The sequence below is a fragment of the Eublepharis macularius genome, chromosome 7, assembly GCF_028583425.1.
Source record: "Eublepharis macularius isolate TG4126 chromosome 7, MPM_Emac_v1.0, whole genome shotgun sequence".
NCBI classification, from domain to species: Eukaryota; Metazoa; Chordata; class Lepidosauria; order Squamata; family Eublepharidae; genus Eublepharis; species Eublepharis macularius.
The window spans coordinates 49,555,284-49,577,471 of NC_072796.1; the positions used below are offsets into that span (position 1 = coordinate 49,555,284).

The window sequence follows — 22,188 nt, forward strand, 5'->3', positions numbered from 1 at the left end:
AACACATGTTGATTTGTAACACACACACACACCATTCCTCCTTCTCCTCACCCAAGACCAAGGCCACAGGGGCAATAACATACTTCAGCCCAACCTGATAAAGATGGCTGCCTACCTCTAAAAGCATAAAGGAACGTGAAATCTCTGACACAACTTGTGACAGGGAAATTGCTGAATAAATAAACTGTAGGCCTTAAAAAGAAGCATGTGCAGAAGAAACAAACCACTGAGGCAATGAGCTGGTGAGAATTCCTGCTGCTGATGGAATTTAGGTCCAAGATATCAGACTACTTTGGATTATCTTAGTTTATGTAATAACTTTAAAGACTGGAATCCTTCCTCTGACTATAAATGCTTTGACATAGTAGAGAGAATTGGAGAATTCGACTTGATCTTGTGCTAAGAGAAGATATGGCAACTGTTTAGCTAACCTTTAAAATGTTTATAGTTTCAAGTAGGTAGCCGTGTTGTTCTGCAGTAGAAGAGCAAGATCTGAGTAGAACCTTAAAAACCAACAAGATTTCCAGAGTAATAAGCTTTAAGAGTCAAAGCTTTCTTCATCAGATACCAATATTTAAAATGTTTAGGAGTGTTAGTAGAAAGTGCTGTCAAATCATAGCTGACTCATGGCAACTAGACATGGGCACAAACAGGAAAAAAACCCGAACAGGCTGTTCATTGTTCGTTCCCGACGACGAACACAAACAGCCAAACGGAACCGAACATGTCCCGTTAACGAATGTGTTCAGTGTCCTGTGTTCATTGGCGCCACAGCAGCCCCCTTAGCACTTAGAGAGCCCATATTCACAGAGAATGTGCAGCAGGCTCTTCTCCAGCCATCATCCAAGTTTGGAAAAGATGGCAATATGGATCTTAGAGTGATACATTTCCAAATTTGACGCCCCCAGGAAATTCCCATTCAAGACAAATGGAGTCACCCTCCACAGTTCACTTTGGCCCCATGTGGTGGTCCTGAAGGTGGGCCGCCTCCCCTCTCAGGGGCAGGGGGTCTGGCTGCTCACCGGTGGCACCCCCCATGTGCCTGCCCACCAGGACTCTGGATCGGAGGACACTTATCTACTTATGCAGCAAGGTGGTTGAGAACTGCGGCCACCAGGCCTGGCTGGCTCGGGGAGGTAGTAGTGGGCTGCCTACCCTCTTGGGGGTGGGGGGGTCTGGCCTCTTGCCAGGAGCACCTCCCATGTGCCCGCCCACCAGGACTCCGGATAGGAGACGGACACTTATCCACTAACGCAGCAAGGTGGGTGAGGACTGCAGCTGCCAGGCCTGGAGGGCTCGGGGAGGTGGTGGCGGGCCGCCTCCCCTCTCAGGGGAGGGGGTTCTGGCCACTCTCCAGCAGTACCCCCATGTGCCCAGCTGCCAGGCCTGCGGATCAGAAGCAGACACCTATCCACTCTCTGAGCAGGGGCAGGGGGTCTGGCCACTCACTGGCAGCACCTCCATGTGCCCACCCACCAGGACTCCGGGTAGGAGGCGGACATTTATCCACTAACACAGCAACGTGGTTGATGATTGTGGCTGCTGGGCCTGGAGGGCTCAGGGAGGCGGTGGTGGGCCACCTCTCCTCTCAGGGGCAGGGGGTCTGGCCACTCACCGGCAGCACCCCCCATGTGCCCACCCGCCGGGCCTCTGGGTCGGAGGTGGTTGATGACTGTGGGCGACAAGCCTGGTGAGCTCGGGGAGGCAGTGGCAGGCTGCCACCCCTCTTGGGGGTGGGGGGTCTGGCTGCTTGCCAGCGGCACCCCCGATATGCCTGCCCACCAGAGGCCTTACGCAGCAAGGTGGGTGAGGACTGCAGCCGCCGGGCCTGGCAGGCTTGGGGAAGCGATGGCAGGCCGCCTCCCCTCTTGGGGGCAGGGGGTCTGGCGGTTCACCAGCAGCACCCCCCATGTGCCCGCTCGCCAGGCCTCCAGGTAGGAGGCAGACTCTTATCCGCTAACACAGCAAAATGATTGATGACTGTGTCTGCCAGGCCTGGCGGGCTCGGGGAGGCAGTGGTGGGCTGCTTCCTCTCTTGGGGTGTGGGGTACGGCCTCTGGCCAGCGGCACCCCCCATGTGCCCGCCCGCCAGGTCTCTGGGTCAGAGGTGGACACTTATCCACTTACACAGCAAGGTGGGTGAGGACTGTGGCTGCTGGGCTCGGCAGTTTGGGATGGGGACGGGAGGGATGTTTCATAAAACACAAACTATTCCTCCAGGGATCCGTCGGAGTATTCTCTGCTGCCCCCAAGCCACACCCAGTACTGCTTTCCACAAGTAAACCAGGAGGACTGCCTTTGCACTTCACCCCACGACCCCCTGTGGCGGCCACCACAACATGAAGACTCATTGTGCCACCAAACTAGAATTAAGGAGGACAGAAAAGGAGAGAACACTGTGAGCCCTCAGCCAAAGTGCCCACTGAGCTTGGCCCCAGAGCCTGGCAGCAGCCCTGGAACCAGAGGGAGTGGCTAGAGCCCTAGCACAGCACACCCAGAATCCTGACCATATCAGGCACTGATACCAATAATAGTAATAGTCAGGGTGAGCCCTCAGCCAAGGTGCCCACTGAGCTTGGCACCAGGGACTGGCAGCAGCCCTGGAACCAGAGGGAGGGGCTAGAGCTCTAGCCCAGCACTCCCAGATACCTGACAAGATCAGGCACTAATAATAATGTGAGCCCTTAGCTGAGGTGCCCACTGAGTTTGGCCCCAGGGCCTAGCAGCAGCCCTGGAGCCAGAGGCTGAGGCTAGATCCCTAGCCCAGCACACCCAGAAGCCAGACCACCAGATCAGGCACTGATATTAATACTACTAATAATCAGCATGAACCCTCAGCTGAGGTGCTCACTGAGCTTGGCCCCAGGACCTGGCAGCAGCCCTGGAACCAGAGGGGATAGCTCCCTATCCCACCCACCAGACACAGAAAAAAGCCCAGCTCCAATGCACTCTCCCTCTCTCTCTCCCAAAAGGCTTTCAAGAGCTCTGTCCCACTCCACTGCTTGCTGAAAGTGAAAGCCAGAACTGGGAGCGCAGTGCCCTTTTATAAGCAGAGGTCTCATTGAGAAACGCAGGAGGTCTGTGGTTGACAGTCAGAACTGCCTAACAGGGTTTTCAGGGATGAGATTGGAGTTCCCATGGCCACAGAACACCCCGCTCCTCCCTCCCTCCCTGCCCCCTGGTGTCTGCTCCCACGATACCAATTGTAACCGATTTTGCAGCTCCATGCTTGGAAGGAAGACCTGCCCATCAAGCTAAGTTGGGCTTTGATTGGGGTGTCCGGGGAGACAGAGGGAGTGCAGACAGAGTTCAGGCAGTCTCTCCCTCCATTGCCAAGGCAATTGATTGAAGGCACCTGAGTGTCTAGCTTTCCAAACAGTGGCCGAGCGCAACGAACAAGGCTTGCGACGACCACTTGTTTGGCTGGAGTGGCGCCTCATGAACAGCCCATTCACGAGCAGCCGAGCAGCCTGTTTGTTGGTTTTTTCCATTTGTTCGTGCCCATGTCTAATGGCAACCCCTGCTTCCACACTTTTCAAAAAAAGTATTGAAGGTTGTTTCCAGATAGATGATATATGATAAAACCGATTAAAAACAATAGATACAGAACTATAAAATATGCAAAGGAGAATAGTCACATAGAAACTGTATCAAAAGCATGGATCGGCATAAAATAGTGTAAAAATCAGCACAATAGAACAGCAGTAACAATTGTAATCCAAGTGGTAGAAGGCTTTTAAAAAACCCAGCCAACCAGCTACAGTTAATAGGTTTGATACAAAGTAGAGCGTTGGAGGAAGGCATTCATGGAATCCAAGTTTTGAAACATTAAGTATTGGCACCTGCCCACCGGATTAGCAGTGATGAACAAGAGTGTTTACACTTCAAAAGTGCAGTTAATGAGCACTTCTGAGGCAGGTAGATAGTGCCGAGCTGTACTTCATTCATATCTTTCTTAGCAGGCCTCCAGCTCTTTCACAGAATTGTCCAAGAAAATATGCTTTGATGGTGCTGGTTTCTAACTCTTGATACAGTCAGGAACTCTTGATATAGTCCTTGAATCCAAGCCTTCATTGAAACCGCAGGTCTGCCAAACTAACTGTATATCCTTAGGGAAGAGGACGATGCATTTGGCATGAATGGCGCAGAGGCGATTGTCTTCCATCAGGTGTACAAGAAACACTTGGGTAGCCTCCTGCAGGGCAAGCAAAGCCATTGCCAGCCAGCTCATGCCCACCCCCTGCGTGTATTCCAGACAGATCTCACACACCACACGGGCAAAGGGCAGCCTCTGAATGAGCAGGTTAATGTTCTTCTGGTACTTCTGGATCTCCAGCATGGCTCACTGACCAGGCCGGTGTCTTCGCCACCTGTTGGAGTTTTCAAGGCCAGAGATTGACAGAGGTGATTTGCCATTGCCTGCCTCTGCATAGTGACCCTGGTCTTCCTTGGAAGTCTCCCAGCCAATTACTAAGACCGACCCTGCTTAACTTCCAAGATATGATGAGGCTTGCCTGACCTATCCAAGTCAGGGCTTAAACTATTTAGGGAACATTAAAATATGGCAGTTGAAGCCAGGGCCAGGGCCAGGCTTTCTCGTGCCTGAGGCTGGGGGCAGCTTCAGGGCTGTTGCTGCCCCCCACGCATGCGCACAAAGCACGCGCATGCACGCACCCAGACAACATGATGATGTCGCTGCGTGTGATGTCATCACGCAGCATGCCGCTGCGAGCTGGTTCCACTGGTGCGGCAGGCAGCTGGGATGGCGCTTGGGTGGCCTCCCAACCCTTCCGCTCAGTTGCCCCGCACTGCCATCTGCCATGCCTTTCCCATAGCTGTGTGCTGCTGGTGGCAGCATGGGGCAACTAAACAGGAGGTCTGGGAAGCTGCCCGCTCAGACTGCCCCATGCTGCCACCGCCAGCACGTGCTCCTGGCCGGGCGCAGCAGCTGCGGGCCAGGCGCGACAGGTGGACAGGGCGGCATGTGGGCGGCTTCCCAGCCCTCCCACTCAGCTGCCAGCAGTGCTGCCACCAGCTCCACGGTGCGTGCCCCCGCTCCCAGCACCCCCTCTGGTGCCTCAGCACTCGAGGTGGCTGCTGGACCCGCCTCAATGGACGTGCTGGCCCTGGGTGAAGCACACTTCTGTTTAATAAAGTGAAGCTTGCAAATAAACATTGCATAGGATTAAACAGCAATTTAAAAAATCTAGATAAAGAGGAATTCTTTAATGAATTATGTGGATGAGTTAGTTGTTTATAGTGTAATCCTAAGCAGTTACATCCTTTTAAGACCATAGACTTCAATGAATTTAGAAGAATGTAACTCTATTTAGGATTGCACTGTTAGTTGCTGTAGTTTAAGTATCCCCACCTCCACCCCAGTCCTAAATAATTGCTATGACATATCGCTCTGCATCATGGGGATATAACTGCAGTCTCATCATGTCTTCTAATACCTTAGTATAGCTGTTCATATTTTCCATCAAAACATTTTTTGTACTGGCACAGTAAGCCTTGGGGTGTGTTTAAGCCCTCGGCTCTCCCTGAATATGTCCTGGGGGAACACTGCTTCAGCTTGCACCACACCCTGGATGGAGTTGTTAATTCATGCTCTCCACTGATGGGTTTTCTTGGAGAAAAGTGACTCTCTTTTTAAATAGGACCCCCCCATTGTCCTTCATGATGTTAAGAAACATCACATGGAACATTCAAGCTTCCTTGAATTCAGATAAACTGTGCAGGAAGGGTTCCAGCCCGTCATTATAAGCAGGAGTCTGAAACTGTCTGCCCCGTCCTGACCAGCGAGTCTACTAATGGCTAAGTCCTAGATGCTTATTCTCAAATAATTCTTCTATTACTCTTCCCAGGTAAGAGGAGAAAAAGCGGATAAAGAGGAGGAGGAGAATATTGTTCGACCAGAACTGCTGAGAGGAGAGACAAAGTGGATAAAGTTTCAGTCCCCCTAGTCACCCACTGAATTGGGCAAGTCATGCGATTTACTTCCCATATGATCTTTAAATTGGATTTCGGGTTGGGCGAAGGGGACCCAAAGAGAAACTTTGTCTGGGGGCCTATAGTTGCTCTCAGCAATCTGTGTTCCAGGTAAAGGAAGGACAACAGAGAGATATCTTGCCCTCCTTTTCTTGGAAAGGAGCAAGGAGATACAAACACACTAAATTCCAGATTCAGCTGGATACTTTAGGTCACACTGTATATGTTTTTCTTCTTTTCCCTACAGGTTTGCATCCATTAGCTCTTCATCCACATATCCATATAACCTCATCATGTAAAAGCTTCAGTGAGATCTCTCTCTCTAACATAGATATACCCGTCCCGTGGGATTGCGGTAACATCACTGCATATGAATTTGATCCTGCAGGGCAACTGAGACATCTGGTGATTCAAAAACTGGCATCGGCATCTGCTGACTTAATCCTGAGAACACAGATGTGGGAGGGATCTGTGCCACAACTTGATCAGGAAGAAGCACCAGCAAAGCCTATCCGAGAGGACATGTAGGCAAAAAAGGTCACTCCTTCTCACAGGAATAAACTTACGAAATCTAACATTAGCAAGGGCTCACTTAACAAGTTTATAGCGAGCTGGTGCCTGACATGCCCATTCATGGTGGACTGTGCCAACAACAGCTGCATTAGAACAGCATCGTAAACTATGACATTATGACTGGAGATAGCAATGCTGATAGAGACATTTTGAGTTAGGATGCCAAATCTGTATGGTTTAGAGTTTTCTTTTGCTCTGGAGCCTCAGTCACTATCATCATCATCATCATTATTATTTCAGTTTATAAATCGCCCATCCTCAGGGGCTCTGGGTGGTGAACAACAGTTAAAATCAATAAAAACAAGAAAATGATAATTCCAAAATCAACATACAATAAACAATAATAAAATAAATTAACCAAATACGTTAAGGTGCAATGGTGGGGAGAACCCCCCACCCCACCCCAAAAGTGGGAGGCTGACATGGCACTGCCCCCTTCACCCACCGAATGCCTGGCGGAACAGCTCTGTCTTACAGGCTTGGTGGAATGATAATATGTCCCGCTGGGCCTGGGTCTCCATTGACAGAGTTATCTATGAAGAAAGATAACATTTTGAAAGCCATGGAGGCAAATCCCATAAAATATCCTTCAGCATGTGGATTCTGCTTATCCTTAAAGGGTGACAGATAGAATTGGATCATGAAGGAATCCCCTCCCCATTTCCTATTGGCTAATGGCAGGTAGTAGAAAGAGGATCCTTTCCTTTGCAATGCATAGCTTGACTCACTTGCTGAAACTGTTGGGGCTATTTTCTCTTTGCTGAAATCCTCTCAGAATACCTGATCTCTGCATGTGGCACACTGGGGTGGAAGTGGATTATATAGTTGATGGGTAGGAGAGTGGTTGATGTGATAAAGCTTATGCCCATGTAATTGATCTATTGTTCTTCCAATCTTAATCACTTTGCTGACATTTTAAAATATACCATCAAATTACCCGTAATACCTAATATTACGCAATAAGTCTAGATGGATCACTTTGCATATTTGCTAATATACTCCAGCAGAAAATTATTCTGAGGTTTCCCCATGTCAGGCCACTTGGTGCATTTCAGTGACAAAGGAGTCTCGCCAAGAAGAGACAGTCAGGAGGACTTTTGCAAAGGCAGTGATTCACCTGAGATGAAAGCCAGGAAATTAGGACTGACCCAGCTGGAAGGGATGGTATTGTGCACATGCAAAGTACACCGTTTATGCAAATATGATCTCTACATGCAGTCAGTATCAAGTGCACATTTCTTTGGAAGTAAGTACTATTGGATTTACTTCTGAGTAAACATTCATGACTGATTTCCCCCCCCACAGAAAACTTTGTCTGTATCCCATGTAAACGCCATCTATATTGAAAAGATGTGTGATTTTGTGCATAAGTACAATGTCTTCCCTTGCAAATCGCTTGAAATCGGTCTCCTTAAACAGACTGAAGTAAATGGATCTACACAATTTGGTACACAAAAATATTATAGGTACCATTTGGATTTTTTTTCACTGGCGACAAAAATATAATTCGTATAATTTTTAAGGTGATGCTAAAAAAACTCTTTGTGTAGAAATTCAAAAACCACATAAAGTATTTATAATAAAGCAGGCAACAGTTTTAGACAGATTTTTTTTTTTAAAATCTATGGTTTCCCCATCAGGATTCCAAGTCTGAACTCCACATATCTGAAGCTGCGGCTCACGAAAGCTCATATGGGGATAAACATAGCTAGTCTTCAAGGTGCCACTTGGCTTTTGTTTTATGATGGCTTCAGACCTTTGCGTGACACAAGCCATTCAGGATCAACCAACCAGCTCGCCGGCAAATCCTGTCATCACCAATAAATCATAATCCAGAACATGCGCCATCTAGAGGAGATCCTTGCGCCTGGTTTTGCAAAGGCGAGGCTCCGAGTGGGAGGGGTTCCCATGGAGGCGGGCCGGGTGCGTGCTGCGGCCGCCTTCCTATTGAGTCAGAGGCGCGTTGCGAGCTGCCCCAGAGCGATTGTAACAAACAGAAGCCCAGAGAGCGAGCGAGGCGGGCGTTCTGATTAGCGCGCAGGGACAAAGTAAAAGAATCTCGGGCGGCTGAGAGTTCTAAAGAAAGTTACATTCCAGGGTCGGAGCAGCGGCAACGAGCAGCCTGTCCGGGGGGCGCTTTCTCACGGAGGCGGTGGATCTTCCAGCCCTTGTGGAGCGAGGGCGACGGAGAGGCGGAAGACGGGGGGGTTTAAACGGGGGGCCGAGAAAATGAATCGGAGTTTTAATAAATCTCAGAGTCTGCGGTATTTTGGTTACAGCGCGGTGGAAGTCAAAAGTAAGGTAAGGACTCAGGGTGGTGGTGGTTTGTAATCTGGATGCATCCCTTCTCCATATTCCCCCTCCACCTTTTCTTCCACCTCCCCTTAATTCTTCTTTGAAATGAATGGGAAGACCCTCCCCATGTCTCGGCTCCCTCCTCTCTCCTGATAGTTAGTGTTTTTATTAAAGAAAACTGGTGTTTTTTTTAGATTTATATCAAAGGGAACAAGCACTCTGCCCGCGACTTAAAAGAAAAACATACCCGTGTTTGCTTTCATTTTAAGTCAGGGCTCCCCCAACCCCCAAGTGTCGCTTTTCTGCTCTCCTTCCCTGGGGAACGGATCCCATAGCAACTTGCCCCAAGACCCCCGAGGGCGTTTGCCAGGAGGGTCGATTTCTCTGCCTGGGCATCTTTTCCGCCTGTCTCTTTTGTTTTTGCTGGATGTTTGTGAATCTTCAGTGTCTGGATCCCAGTCCGGACGGAGGTTGCTGCACGTTTCTGGCTTTGTGGATCCTGGACAACAAAAGGCTGGTTTTCAAACAGACGGCGGGCCGGGGCGGGAGCTCGCTCGGCTTCCTCGGGCTGGCTTAATCTCCAGGGGCCGCCAGATGAGGGCGGGGGGGGGGCTGTCGCAGCCCCCGGGAAGCACGAGCCGCCCACCGCGCGTTCGGCTTCAACTTGATCGCCGCTTGCGTGGGAGGGACTGCAGCATAAGCAAAACCTTCGGCAGCTCTTTCTCGGACTCTCCCATTGTCTTCCTAGCTGAGGACTTCAGAAGTTTTTGGGAAAGGGCTTGTGAGTGTCAACTCGGGAAGGCGACTAGAAGACTGAGGAAGAACTAATAATAGTCCTTCTATTTTCTTCTCCTCCCTCTCTCTTTCTCCCAGTGGCAGAAACTGAATTCAGTGCCCGACCTGCCCCCTGTTCTGCCAATGAATCCCACATGGGCTCTCTGAATGTGACGGCAGTCTTCGCCTGGCGCTGTTAATGCTGCCTGGCACGTCTGAGGACTCGCTGTCTAATCTTGTTTAAACTTGTTGGGTTGTGTATTTTCTTCCCGTCCATAGCGCCTGGTTATCTATCTAGTGAAGCTCTGTTGCCGCTTCTTTGTTGGAAGGAAAGCTCAGCTTGTAGGAAGTCTGAATAAGAAGCATTCCCCAACTTTCGGGCCCTCTTTTTGGAAAGACGCTGTAGTGCATCTGATCTTTTTACGGGTATCTCTCTGCTCTCCCCCCTTCCCTCCCTCACTGGCTTTTTTGAAGGGCCCTTTAGGGGATACTGAACTTGCGCAAAGCTGCCTGCCCTGCCTTGGGACCAAGCCTGGCCAATGACAGCCTGTGCGTTTTGTTAGGAGACATAAATTACATACATCTTAAGTATAGCCTTGGAACTCAGCCGCCTGTTTCTAAGTGCTTCCGGTTTTCAAATAAATCAAGGGTGAACCTAAGAGTACTGATGGCTCCAGCTAAGGGTCCATCTAACTCATGGTCCTGTTTTCAGCAGTGGCCAACTAAATTGCCTTCTGGAAGTAATCTATTCCCCGTATCTGTTCTTCAGAGAGAGATTGCCTCCATTTAACTACCATTGCTCATAACCGGTGGTAGACTTACAGTGCAATCTAAGCATATCCTTCAAAGCCTGTTAGCTTCAGTGGATTTAGAGGTCAGCTCTGCTCAGGATTCCACTGGCATTCTCCATGTTTTTTAAAGCTAGACTTAAGTAGTGGCTGTTACCACATCCTGTGGCAGTGAATTCCATAGGCTATGTGTTGTGCAGAATATTGCTGCCGCTAACTTAATAGGGTGACTCTGAACATTATAATGGAGGAAGCAAAATCTTTCTCCATACCATTCATCATTTTATAAACATCTATTGTGCCTCCTCTTTAAACTAAAAAGGCCCAAACGCTTTGATCTTTCCTCATCAAGAGGATGCTTCAATCCTTTATCATGCTGAAGTCCTTGGGGAGTCTCATGCTCCCTGCACAAGAGTTCTGGGGGTGCTTCCATGGTATGGGTACAGTTCAGCTTTACAATAAATCGTGATATTGCATCACAGAGGGTTCTGGAGCACATGCTCAGTTCATGCAGGGAACCAGCTGTGGGACACCAGACTTGCTCACTACCTTTGACGTGACAGACTGGGTATCCTTTGGACTGGGCTTCGGTAGGTAGCTGTCCAGTGAGCCTGCATGGTAAAGAATGCTCTGTTGATAATCAGCTCTTTTTATCAAAGCCTCACATGAACCACTGTGACTTCCCATCTTCTGTCAACCACCTGGCTTTTCTCCACAGCCCTTCTTCATTTGACAATCCTCAGAAGTGAGAATAACTTAAATTTCTTACTGGTACTGTCTCTCAGCGGCCTTGAAACAAAAGATGGGAGCTACCACTGCGACAGTTTCCTAATTGGCACTCTGTACAGGCTCATACCAGCTTCCTTTGACCCCGGTCGTGTCCCGCTAAGGTCCACTGCTACTCCTTTGTACAAGATTGCTTCCGAGTTCTCTGCTACTCTGAGCGGAATGTGCCAGTGTGACGTGGTGGTTAAAGTGTTGGACTAGGGACTGGGAGACTCCAGGTTTGAATCCCTGCTCATGGAAAATCACTAGGTGAATTTGAGCCAGTAACACTCGGCCTAACCTATTTCACAGGATTGTTGTGAGGATAAAATGAAGGAGAGAAGAACAATATAAGCTGCTTAGGGTCCCCACCGGGGAGAAAGCTGGGGTATAAGTGAAGTGATCACAGTGTTGGAACTAAGTAAATGGGATATAATTGTGAGGCAGTCTTCTAACAACCAAAGCTAGAGAGATCTGGGTTCTGGTCTTTTATGCCACCAATTTGTTGATTTGGGCAAGTTCCTTAATATCTTTCTCAGTTTAGCTGCCTGAGAATATGATCAGTAAATATATGTCCATGCTTGTAAAAGACTTGTATTCATTTACTTGTTTTGTAGGCAGCTTGTTAATATAAACAAATTGAAAGTGGTTCCAGAGGTCTCTTGAGGCAGTTGTATTATGTGTTCTGTATCAGGGATTAGGTGGTTATCCTCTTTTGAAAATGCTGGTTTAAGCAAAAAGATGCAATATAGCTGACTTGCTTTTCCCCCTGCATATTCAGAGAAATCTTGTGTTCAATGATACGGTACGTTTTTCTCTATGCAGCCTCTCTGTACACTTAGAAAATTGACCTCTAAGACCGAGAAACAATGCAGTGTTCTGATAAGAGGAAATATAAAGGCTGTGCATCAGAAATGTATGCTACATTAAGCACCCTTTAAATAATTGGCTGCACTTCTAGAGAAATTGACTGAACTATATACCTAAGTGCTACCCCTTTAGTTAGTTCGCCCCTAACAACGGATAGCCAGGCCAGCTCACAGAGGATTGTACACACTGCTCCATATGTATGAACATTATGGCTAGTGGTTTGGCTTGCAGGACTCTGTCTCTGAAGATGAACTTAGAATGAATCTCCACCTTTCATTCAGTAGATCCTTACAGAATTGATTTTACAGTAGTGGTAACACTGCTAGCATTCTACTCAAGTAAACTTTTTAAAGAGTTACTGGTTTGATCAAGCACCACATGTGGTTATTAGCAGCCAATGTTACTATGATGTGTAATAGTGTGTTCAGTATACAAAAGTGCTTACGTGCTCCCTGTGGTAAGAGAATAGCATAGAGAATACACACTTGGTTACTTTGATCATTTGGTCACTGGTGGTATAGCTTTCTAAGGATGTGTGTGTCTGTGATGGCTACAGATTATCACCAGTTAATAAATTCTGTAGTGGTAAGTGCAAACAGGTTCTTTAGAGAGGCACCATAGAAATTTTCTAAATAAGGGCAGTATATGAAGGGTTGTAATAGTAATAATGTAGGCCTGTTGAAGTTGGTACTTTCCTGATGATGCATACCCAATCAATGAAGAAGGAGGGCTACTGATATTATTTATTTCTCACCAGTGGTATGAAGTTGTGACACTGGCTTTGTGTGATTTACCTGGAAGGGCAGAGGCAGGGCAGGGCAGCTACAGAAAAAAAATTGTTTTGATCAAGAGTAACATACTTCTGGGTAATTAACTCCACTCAACTACATTCCTAGTAAATGGACCCCAGATCATGGTGATTAGTTTCTTGTGCTCTCCGTCTTTCTCCAGGCAGTGGTAATGTTCTGTAATGGTGTCTTGGGAAATATTTGAGTTAAGAGGCTGTTTGTAGGAACAAGGCTGTGGCAAAGAATGTCTCTGAAATTCTTAGTCTCTCTTTTTCCTGCTTGGATTTGGGGAGCTACCTTGAATTGTGATGGCTTCAGAGATTTTCAGAAGTCTAGAGATATCCAGCTTTTGTACTCCAGAACCATCTGTTTGTAAATTCAAGGTGTCAACTCTAATATATTTGATTTACTACCTTTCAAAGTAAAGCCTCTTCTGCTAATATTTAGCAGGTATACCTGCCTAATATTTTGATAGTTGCAAACCTGCTTACTAGTGGGTTATATGCAAGTTAGTGGTTTTATACATAGCTGTCTTGCTCATGATGAGCAATGCTGCTTCTTTAATGGAAAATTCTATCAGCAGTTCCTGCCTGATCATGTAATGTGTGCATTAACTCAGGCAGGTGGTGTTTGTTACTATGATCTGATTCACACTTGTTCCCAGTGAAGGTGGTGTGAACTGATTCCATTGTAAACCATAGCATTTATTTGAGACAACCTGACACAAAACTTCTTATTTGTTGATTTGGTTTTTTCCCATTCATACTTTCAAGCCATCATTTGACATTCCACTCATCAAGTGAACATGCATGTGTGAGCCACACCTGTGGCTTTCTCTTATCTATAACTGATCAAACAAGTGTTTGGAGGAAAAGTGTAGCCACTGAAATGGCTTATTCAGTTGGAAAATACACTGTTATTAAAATACAGGCTCTTTTAATTTGTTTTATTTATAATTAGTGCAGTGTTTCAAAGCATTCAGTAGCAGTTAACAATTTACACAGTTAACCTGTTTGGTGTAAATGTTGTGAGTTAGGCTTAAGGTTTCCAGAATTACCAATCTTGTAAATGTTGTGGTCTGTAAAATACATGAGTTCCTGTAAGTCGATACCCATTAAGTTGTATGGGAGTATATTGTCACCTGACTTGGTCAGGAGGTGAAACTGAGTGGCTCTAGAGCACCGGTAATCTCTTCAGATGTCTGTTGTAAAGAATGGTTCAAGTGTCGTTTCATTAAAATACTTAAAGTTATCTGCTGCATATAGCATTTTGGCACTATAACTCAAGGCATTCCACATAATTTACTGCTTCCAACCGATGACTGAAAAACCATGACATGCCTGAGTATTCTAATTCTTAGACCGTATAGGTTGCTTTCAAGGGATAGGCACTCCTAAAGAAAGATGGTCTCTGCGTCACACTCAGGCCAACCAAGAGCGACAAAAATTGGGTAATAAAATAGTGTTTGCTGAGTCTTATCTTCCTTTTAGTTGAAGTAACATGGGCAGCATGTATCACCCATTGTGGACTGGAGGGTGAGAGATTATAAAGACCAATGGCCTTAGTACACCCCTTTCCTGAAAATTGATTACTCATAAATGAATATTTGTTAGCCAAAATCTCTTATGGGAGGGGGGTTTGGTACCTCCCTCGATTTAACTGTCTAGCTTCTGGGTTTTGATCTAGGGTTTGTTTATGGAGTTTTGAGAAATCTTGGATTAGCTTGGGCTCTGTTGTTGTGCTCTCTATGGCCCAAAAGTTCCCCATGCATAAACCCAGTCTTGCAAATATAAATCCTCTAAATGATAAATTCTGCACAGATGGCCTGAAAGGGAGGAATCCCAATACTTGGAGTTTACATGCGTTTCCTTTTGTGGTAGCAGTGCTTGATGGCCACAGAGAAATGGCTTTACAAGGGTGGCCTTGGCCTGGCTGGACTATTCTAGATCTGAAGCAGGAAGGTTCAGATGCCATCTGATTCTTTGCCTGGCAAATGTTCATGCAGTCATCCATCATTTAGAAAAGATAGACTCATCTCTCTGTTGTAAGCACCAACTTGTCAAAACCTGTTTGAGAACTAGAAAGTTAAGATCAAGAACTGATGATTTCTTGCTTGTTCTCCAGGGCTTGAACCTGTAAGAAGAGGTAGGAATGGGCGTGGTCCATGCTCTTGGGCCTGGAGGTGTGATGGGGATGAAATCTCAGCGTTCCTGATGGTTTTTGAAAGGAAATGACAGGCCAGGGAAGGACGAGATGATTGAATCCTATGGTTGAAACTGTGCATTTTAACCAGCTACTGAAAAAATGGAAGGCTTTCAAAATGCAAAACAAATGCTGGCTTTAAGCATTTCTTTTTGTACTTCAACATGGTGATCTGTTTTACAAGTGGAACCCCATAATCGGCTATTGAAGGTGGGGAGGTTGCATGAATAACACAGAGGTACTTGCTAGAACCCTATGTGGGTTCTGTGATGGCTGGTTCTCATGTTCTGTGCTGTAGATCTCTTGGGTTCCTAGTAAGAGGTAATTTCAGTAAGGTTTAATCAGTACAGTTAGTAGTGCCTATGGAAAGAAGTAAACCTTTTGGTGGCTTCCTAATATATACATGCCCACTTGCTTTGTACCAATAAACCTAATAGTGAGGAATACTTTTGATATGCAATAGATGTATTGAAAACCTGAAGCTAGTAGAAAACCTTATGTTTACCATCCTGTCCAGAAGAGGCAAGTGCCTTCTTATCACCCCCAGCAAAGCATGTTTGCGAAAAGATTACCGAGTGAGTTATGTTCACTAAGTTCCAGTCCATTCCCATGGCCTAGAGCTACTGACTCTCTCTGGCTGTTTGCCTGTTGATTTTCCCGTCTCCTGCGTCCGAATCTTGTTTGACTAATCAGTATCCGAAGAAAGAAGAATGACCATTGCATATTCTTTCTCTTCTTCACCACCAAGCAGAATTTAGGGATTTTAAAGTACAAAAATAAGCAGGAATGGGAGTAGCGCTGTTTACTCATGCTTGAAGTAAGTGGGAAATATCCTAACAAGTCTTCAGCTCTGGAAAATCTCAAACGATTCATATTAAAGCCTGGAAGGGAAGAAAACTGGTTGGTTAAGACACATCAGCAAACCCCTTGAATTATCATAGAATATATCAGACTTAAGAGGAAACATTACCCCATAAGGCACAACACAGTGCCTTGCTATGGAAAAAAAGGGTGCTTGGTTTTTACGTGTACAGATGGCTACACTAATAGCAGCTCCATGGAGATATTTTGGATTGGGAAAACAGCAGTGAGGGAGGTTTAAGCCTCCTCTTCCTTGCATGCTATATAGTTCTGATGAAAATCGTCCTTGTGCACAGCCGTGTGGAATTGTGAATTCCATGCATAGAACTTCAAGTGCACAATTGACTGGACCCGGAAAGGACACAAGGAAAATCTAATGTAAAGTTAGGCCTGAGGAAATCTGTTTTAAGTGACGCTTGCAGGATATTGTAATCTAAATGATGTACTGAAAACATTGAATTATTTTGCATAGTCGTTAACCGAAAACATAATCTGCTGAAATATGGAGTGACACTGTGCTTTGGTGAAGACATTTCTATGCTGCTTGTTAAAAATCTTGAATAGATTATGATTCTGAATCAGAATCTTTCTCTTTGAGAATTCTCTTTATTTTAAGAGAAATTTCCATGTTCCCAAGTTTACAACGTCTGCAAAATAGCAATAATCCCTTATGGGTAGACAATGCATTTCAAGTGTACACTGCAACTGCAACCCAGGGGTATGCCTGAGGGTAGTCAGAAATTCTTTAAAAATGCATTGTCAGAAGTACTTAAAAATACTGATGAGCTGGCAAACTGGGGAGCGGGCGGTGTATATGGACAGACATGCTTGAAGTATACCAAGCTTTTGTCAGCATTTCATGGATTTACTTTGGGGACATTTCATGGATTTACTTTAGGTCTGTTTGGGGCCGAAATGAGCCTATATGGGGCCGCAATTGGCCCACTGCAGAGCACAGGAGCACTCCAGGGCCTGTTGCGCCGCCCCTGCAGCAGGCCGATTCAATGTTTCTCTTATTTGAAACAAAATGTGACTCTAATAACCTTTTTACACTATGCAGCAGCATTCCCCCCCTTTATTTCTTAGTCACTATTAGAGGTGGGCACGATCCAAAAAATAATAATGATCCAGCTGATCATGGATCGGCACTGGTGATGATCCCGATTTAACAATCCACAACGATCATCGCCCGTGTACGATCCGTGGATCGTGGAGGCCAAAGTGGGCTGCGCTGCTATTCCCAGCGATGTGGGCAGGTGGGTGGCGGTGGCGGGCGGCGGGCACAGGGAGACGGCGACAAGCCACCTCCCCTCAGGGGGCGGGGGGTCTGGCCGCTCGTCTGTGTTTGGCCGTCAGAGCTGCCTATCAGGGTTTGCAGGGATGAGATTGGAGTGCCCATGGCTACAGAACACCCCCTCCCCCTCCCTCCCTTGGGTGGCTTCTCCCAGCTGGTGACTGCTTTGCTGCTCCGTGGTTGGAAGGAAGCCCTGCTGATCAAGGAAAGCTGGGCTTCCATCCGCGTTTCCAGGGTGACAGAAGGAGGGCAAACACAGCTCAGGCATTCCCCTGGCTCCGTTGCCAAGGGAATAGATTGCTGGAGCCTGAGTGTCTGGCTTCTCTATCCGAGCATGATCGCTCCGATCCAGCCCCGATCCAGGCCCTTCCTGATCGCTGCATCATTGGCCGTGGACGAGCATGATCCGCCGATCTCGCGATCGCCATTATTGTGGGGGTTTTTTCGATCATAATGTGGATCGTGCCCATCTCTAGTCACTATTACTCTTTGGGAACTTTGTAGGATGGACACTGTTGTACAAATATTTGCCAAGGTATCCATTTGATTTTTCTCCTAAAAATTCTTGAATCTTTTCAAAAGAAATAATTGTTAGGTGCACTCAATAAAATCTAGCCTTTTAAATGTAAAGATCTTGTGACAGATAACCTTTAATCATATTTAGGCGTAATGGGATATTGCCACATCTCTGCCGGTTTTGCCAGTACTTGATTTAGCAACTGTTTGCTATATTGGGCTATTACTGAGGATATGAAATGTGTCGGGTTTTACAGCCCTCTTCCTAAAGCAAAATTCTGAAGATAATTGTCAACCTTCTTACATAAATGAAGACTTCCCTTACTTTGATTCTGTGTTGTTACACTGTTTTAAAGTAATGATCTTCATCCTTTCCAGATTCAGGATCTTCAGGCAGCAGAGGACCCACTAAACTGCAAGCATGTGACAGGAAGTCATATAACAGAGCCACACGAGATCAGTGTCACATGACAGGAAGAGAAGGCTCCAGAGTTACGACCTCATCAGTGTCGAGGCTAGGAATGTGGGCAGCAGACCAAGGGAGTCAGAAACCCAAGCAGAGCACGTACTATAGTGCAGAACACAAACAAGATGGCACATGCTAGTTTAGCAATTTTCCTCCCTGCAAAAGCTGTCCTTTGCCTTCTCTCTCTTTCCCCACCTGACCCAGACACTCCGTATCCTGCCAGTCATCCAGTGTCCCTTGCCCATGCTTGGGGCAGTGTCCCCCTGCCTGTAAAAGATCAGTTTCTCAGGAAGAAGGAGCTCCATGCTGCCAGCACCATTGGGCAACCGATATGGGTGGAGGGTGACCTTGCTTGGGAAATACAGAGAGGAGGCTAAGAAATTGATATGTCTTTCTGAATCTGCCTCCCTTTCACTAAATGTCTTTGCTTCGCCATCCTGAGTGCAAACAAAGAGAGGAGTAGCAGCAAAAGCAGCCAAAAAAGTGGCCCTAAAGGGGCTGGCAGTCCATGAGATGATGCTCTGTGACTCACCTGATAGTCCCAACACCTGATTGAAGACCATTCTTTTAAAGGGACCACACACTTTTACTGTGTAATCTTGTGTGATTCTGTCCCTGGATAATTCCGCAGATGAGTTCATGTGGAGTACAAGGCTAGTGCGAGAGAGATCCCCTTTGCAGCAGTGTCTGGATTGCTCTGGTTTTTACTGTGTGGGTGGGGTTGGCTCTGCAGAACGTACAGGGTCAGAATACTATAGTTTGAATTTCTCTGTCACATGCGGAAGGAAGGCCACCAGTCTCTTATGCAGCTCTGCTCTATGAATAGCAGCTGCTATACTGGCGCAACACTGACACAGCTTGTGGTTTGTCTTGCTTACGAGTTTATTGTAAATATGCTAATTGAACATGCTGATTTATAACCTCATTTTGGAAACTGGATCATGCTTAAAGTGGCATTTTAAATGCCTCTTCTCTCCCAACTCCTATTACTTCTCTGCAGTCTCATGTGTAGTATTCTTTCCTGAGCCTTTCCCTTTTTGAAAAGGGGGTGTGGGTGCAGCAAATTTCCACCCTGTTGCCTTTAGAATTCCCTTAACCAGCTGGATTCTTCCGTTCATTTTTTTTAAGTTGGTGAATGAGCAAGGCTGAATTAAATGGGCACAAGTTTAATAGTATTGGCATGCCACTCTAAATGTTTTCCCTCCACAAATGAAAGTAGTACCTTTTATTTTGTATCAGCATTTCATAATGGATGCTATCAGAAACATGAAACCATTAGCTAGAAGAATGACTTAAAATCTTTAACATACTTATATCAATATTATTCTTCTGTGTAATTGATGAAAAACCGAATCTCTTAAATATCTTTTTAGAAGTTTGATTCATTTTCTTGTGGTTGGTATTTAACCCATATGTGATATAACATCTAGAATAAATATAGTACAAAGTGGTTTATTTTATTTTTTACATTTGTATTATTGCTTTTGGTCTTAAATGAAGACAAGTGTCCTAATTTCAGCTGGCAACTCAGTTGTTCTGGACTGTCTGCCTTGCTTGTGAGTGGTTGCAGAAGCGCCTGTGTTGAAGGCTTAAGTTCACAGCTTCTACTAAAAGTAGTATTCATTGTGTGTTAGATCTGACCAATCCATAATTCCTGTAATTTGGCTGCTATTAATGCCTAATTCAGTATACAGTAACCACACCTGTGACAGGACTGATGCAATCTCTGGCCCAAGTGATTACATCTTTTTTTACTTGTACAAATTTTTTGGACCTTAAACTGAACACTCTTCCTGCTTTGGGAGGTAGGAAGCAGTTCCTGATGTTTACTAGAAATGGCCAACGTGCTGTCTGGCCACTTACACAGGACCGCTGGAGTGATGGAGGGAAGCGCTCTGGAGAAAGAGAGAACTTATCAGGCCTGGCTGCCTACTTCTGTGTGGTGCTTGCGTTCATGTTCTGCCTCTAGTATGTGATTCTCCACTGACATACTGTTTCCTTGTACTGCTCTAGGCCTTGGGGATGTTGGGAAGACTTAACCATTCTGGCATGGGCCATCGTGTTTATTAGTTTGCATCTTTTAATGAACAGCTATTAAAAATCCTGAGTGCTAAGGTACAGCACAGCACAGCACAACATGCCCAAAGGGATGCAGCCAGTGAGGATTTGTGGTACCTCTGGGCAGGAGTGGGTGAGTCCATGGACCCAGTGATGGCATAAGCAGGCTGGCACTGTTTGTGTTCAGTGCTGCATTACTGCCTTCTCCCCAGCTTGGTAGATTACAGGCAAATTACATTAAGACACGAAGGGCCATATAAGGGTGGTGGGTTATCCCCTCATGATGTGTCTTGGCAGCACACTTGCCACAAAGATTGACTATCACTGCTGCCGAAAGAATAACGGGTTGGTGATGTAAAGGAAGTAATGTCTTTTTATCACTGTTCTTTTCTTCCCAGCACAGTGAACTGTCATGAAAATCTTTCTGATTAAGCAGTTTGTAAGGATGTTTATGTACATGTAACATGTATACAAAGTATGATTGAGTAGTAGCAAGTACATCTGACAAATAAGGTATGCCTAAACCATCAATAAACTCTGGGCTTCCCAAAGGAGCTGCCAGATTATATTTCTCTAAGGAACCAAAGATTGCTAATAAAAAAAATCTCTGCATCTCCTGAGAACTAAGTTTCCCAGGGTTTCATGGTGGCCATGAAGAAACTATGTATACTTCCAGTTAGTCAAAACTCCACGTTGCGCAGGCAACCATTTGTCCTCCAGGCTGGGTTATCCCGCACCCTCCAATGTTTCAGTAGATGAAAGTAGGGATATTTTGGTAATCACCATCTGCCCTTGTGTTAAGCGTCACATCCTGAGGACTACCTTCTTTTCCCACTTGTTGTATTGTATTAATTCCCTGTGTAATAACCTGCTATGTAGTAGTTTCTGAAGTGGGGCTTAGTAAAATAATACAGATTTTAAATACACATCTATAAAATTCCTGCAGCTCTAGTATATTCCCACTGTATTTACTATCTAGTGATAAGGGAAATGGAAGAGGAGCATTTTAAGTCTATGTGCATGAATGTATGTGGATGTGCATTGGAGTTGACTCTGCCACTATTCAGAGGTTTAATATATAGCCACAACTTAACTGTATGTGTGTGAGCATGCTAGAAAAATATGTATAAGGATACCTAGCATCTCCTCAAAAATAAAAAATGGGGACATTGTCTTACCAGAGAGAAGTGCTATAAAATGGGAACTGTTTTCCCTTAGTGAAAAGATATATAGTATACCATCACATTTTGCTGCTGCTAGTCATGGGGAGACCTCATGCTAACTCTAGGACTTCTAGAAGGCAGCTAGCATTGACTTAGGAACATGGTGGCTGGGACTAGATATTATAATAATGCAGGGCTTGACAAATCCCAGATGCCAGGTTGCCATGGTGCCTATAAATTTAATTGTGGCAACTAGTATTTTCAACAGTGACTTTATTGAAGTGTGCCCTGGAGTTCGTCAGTGGAAATACAAAGCTTATTTATTTTTTCACATCAGAATATGTTTTGTTGTATGCCTTCAAAATGCATAAAGAAGTTTTTTTACAGCTGTGTTGGTCCAAAAGCAAAATCCAAAACTGAGAACACAGTCCACATAATAACTTTTAACATAAATTCTATTAGGACCAACCAAAATGGCACAAAACATTTGAGTTCAGCAGAATTCTTAATCAAAATAAGGGCGGGGGGAATATATTTTAAGCCCTTGTTGTGTATAATGCCAAGCAGACATTTAAATTTAAAATAGTGATGGTATCAGGTTGCACCATGGCTTTTTTGGAGCAAGAAATAACAATTCGTTGGTTAGTTATACCCAAAGTACAAAGAAGCTGATTAGCATTGTGTTGGTCCCAAAGCAACCTCCAAAAACCAAGAACACAGTCTTCAAAATACGCTTTACAAGGGTGAATCACAATGGCACAAAATGTGCAGGTAGTTCTTGTGG

General features: G+C 45.6%; 1 protein-coding gene across 1 annotated transcript in view; it reads left to right on the forward strand.

Moving 5' to 3' along the window:
* The first annotated feature begins 8,573 nt into the window (after positions 1-8,573).
* Positions 8,574-22,188, forward strand: part of PARD6G (par-6 family cell polarity regulator gamma) — a 90,941-nt gene continuing 77,326 nt past the window's right edge. The window contains exon 1 of the mRNA XM_054985169.1: positions 8,574-8,865. Within this exon, the coding sequence (XP_054841144.1) occupies positions 8,794-8,865 (72 nt within the window). The 5' untranslated portion in view covers positions 8,574-8,793. The remainder of the gene's footprint in view (positions 8,866-22,188) is intronic.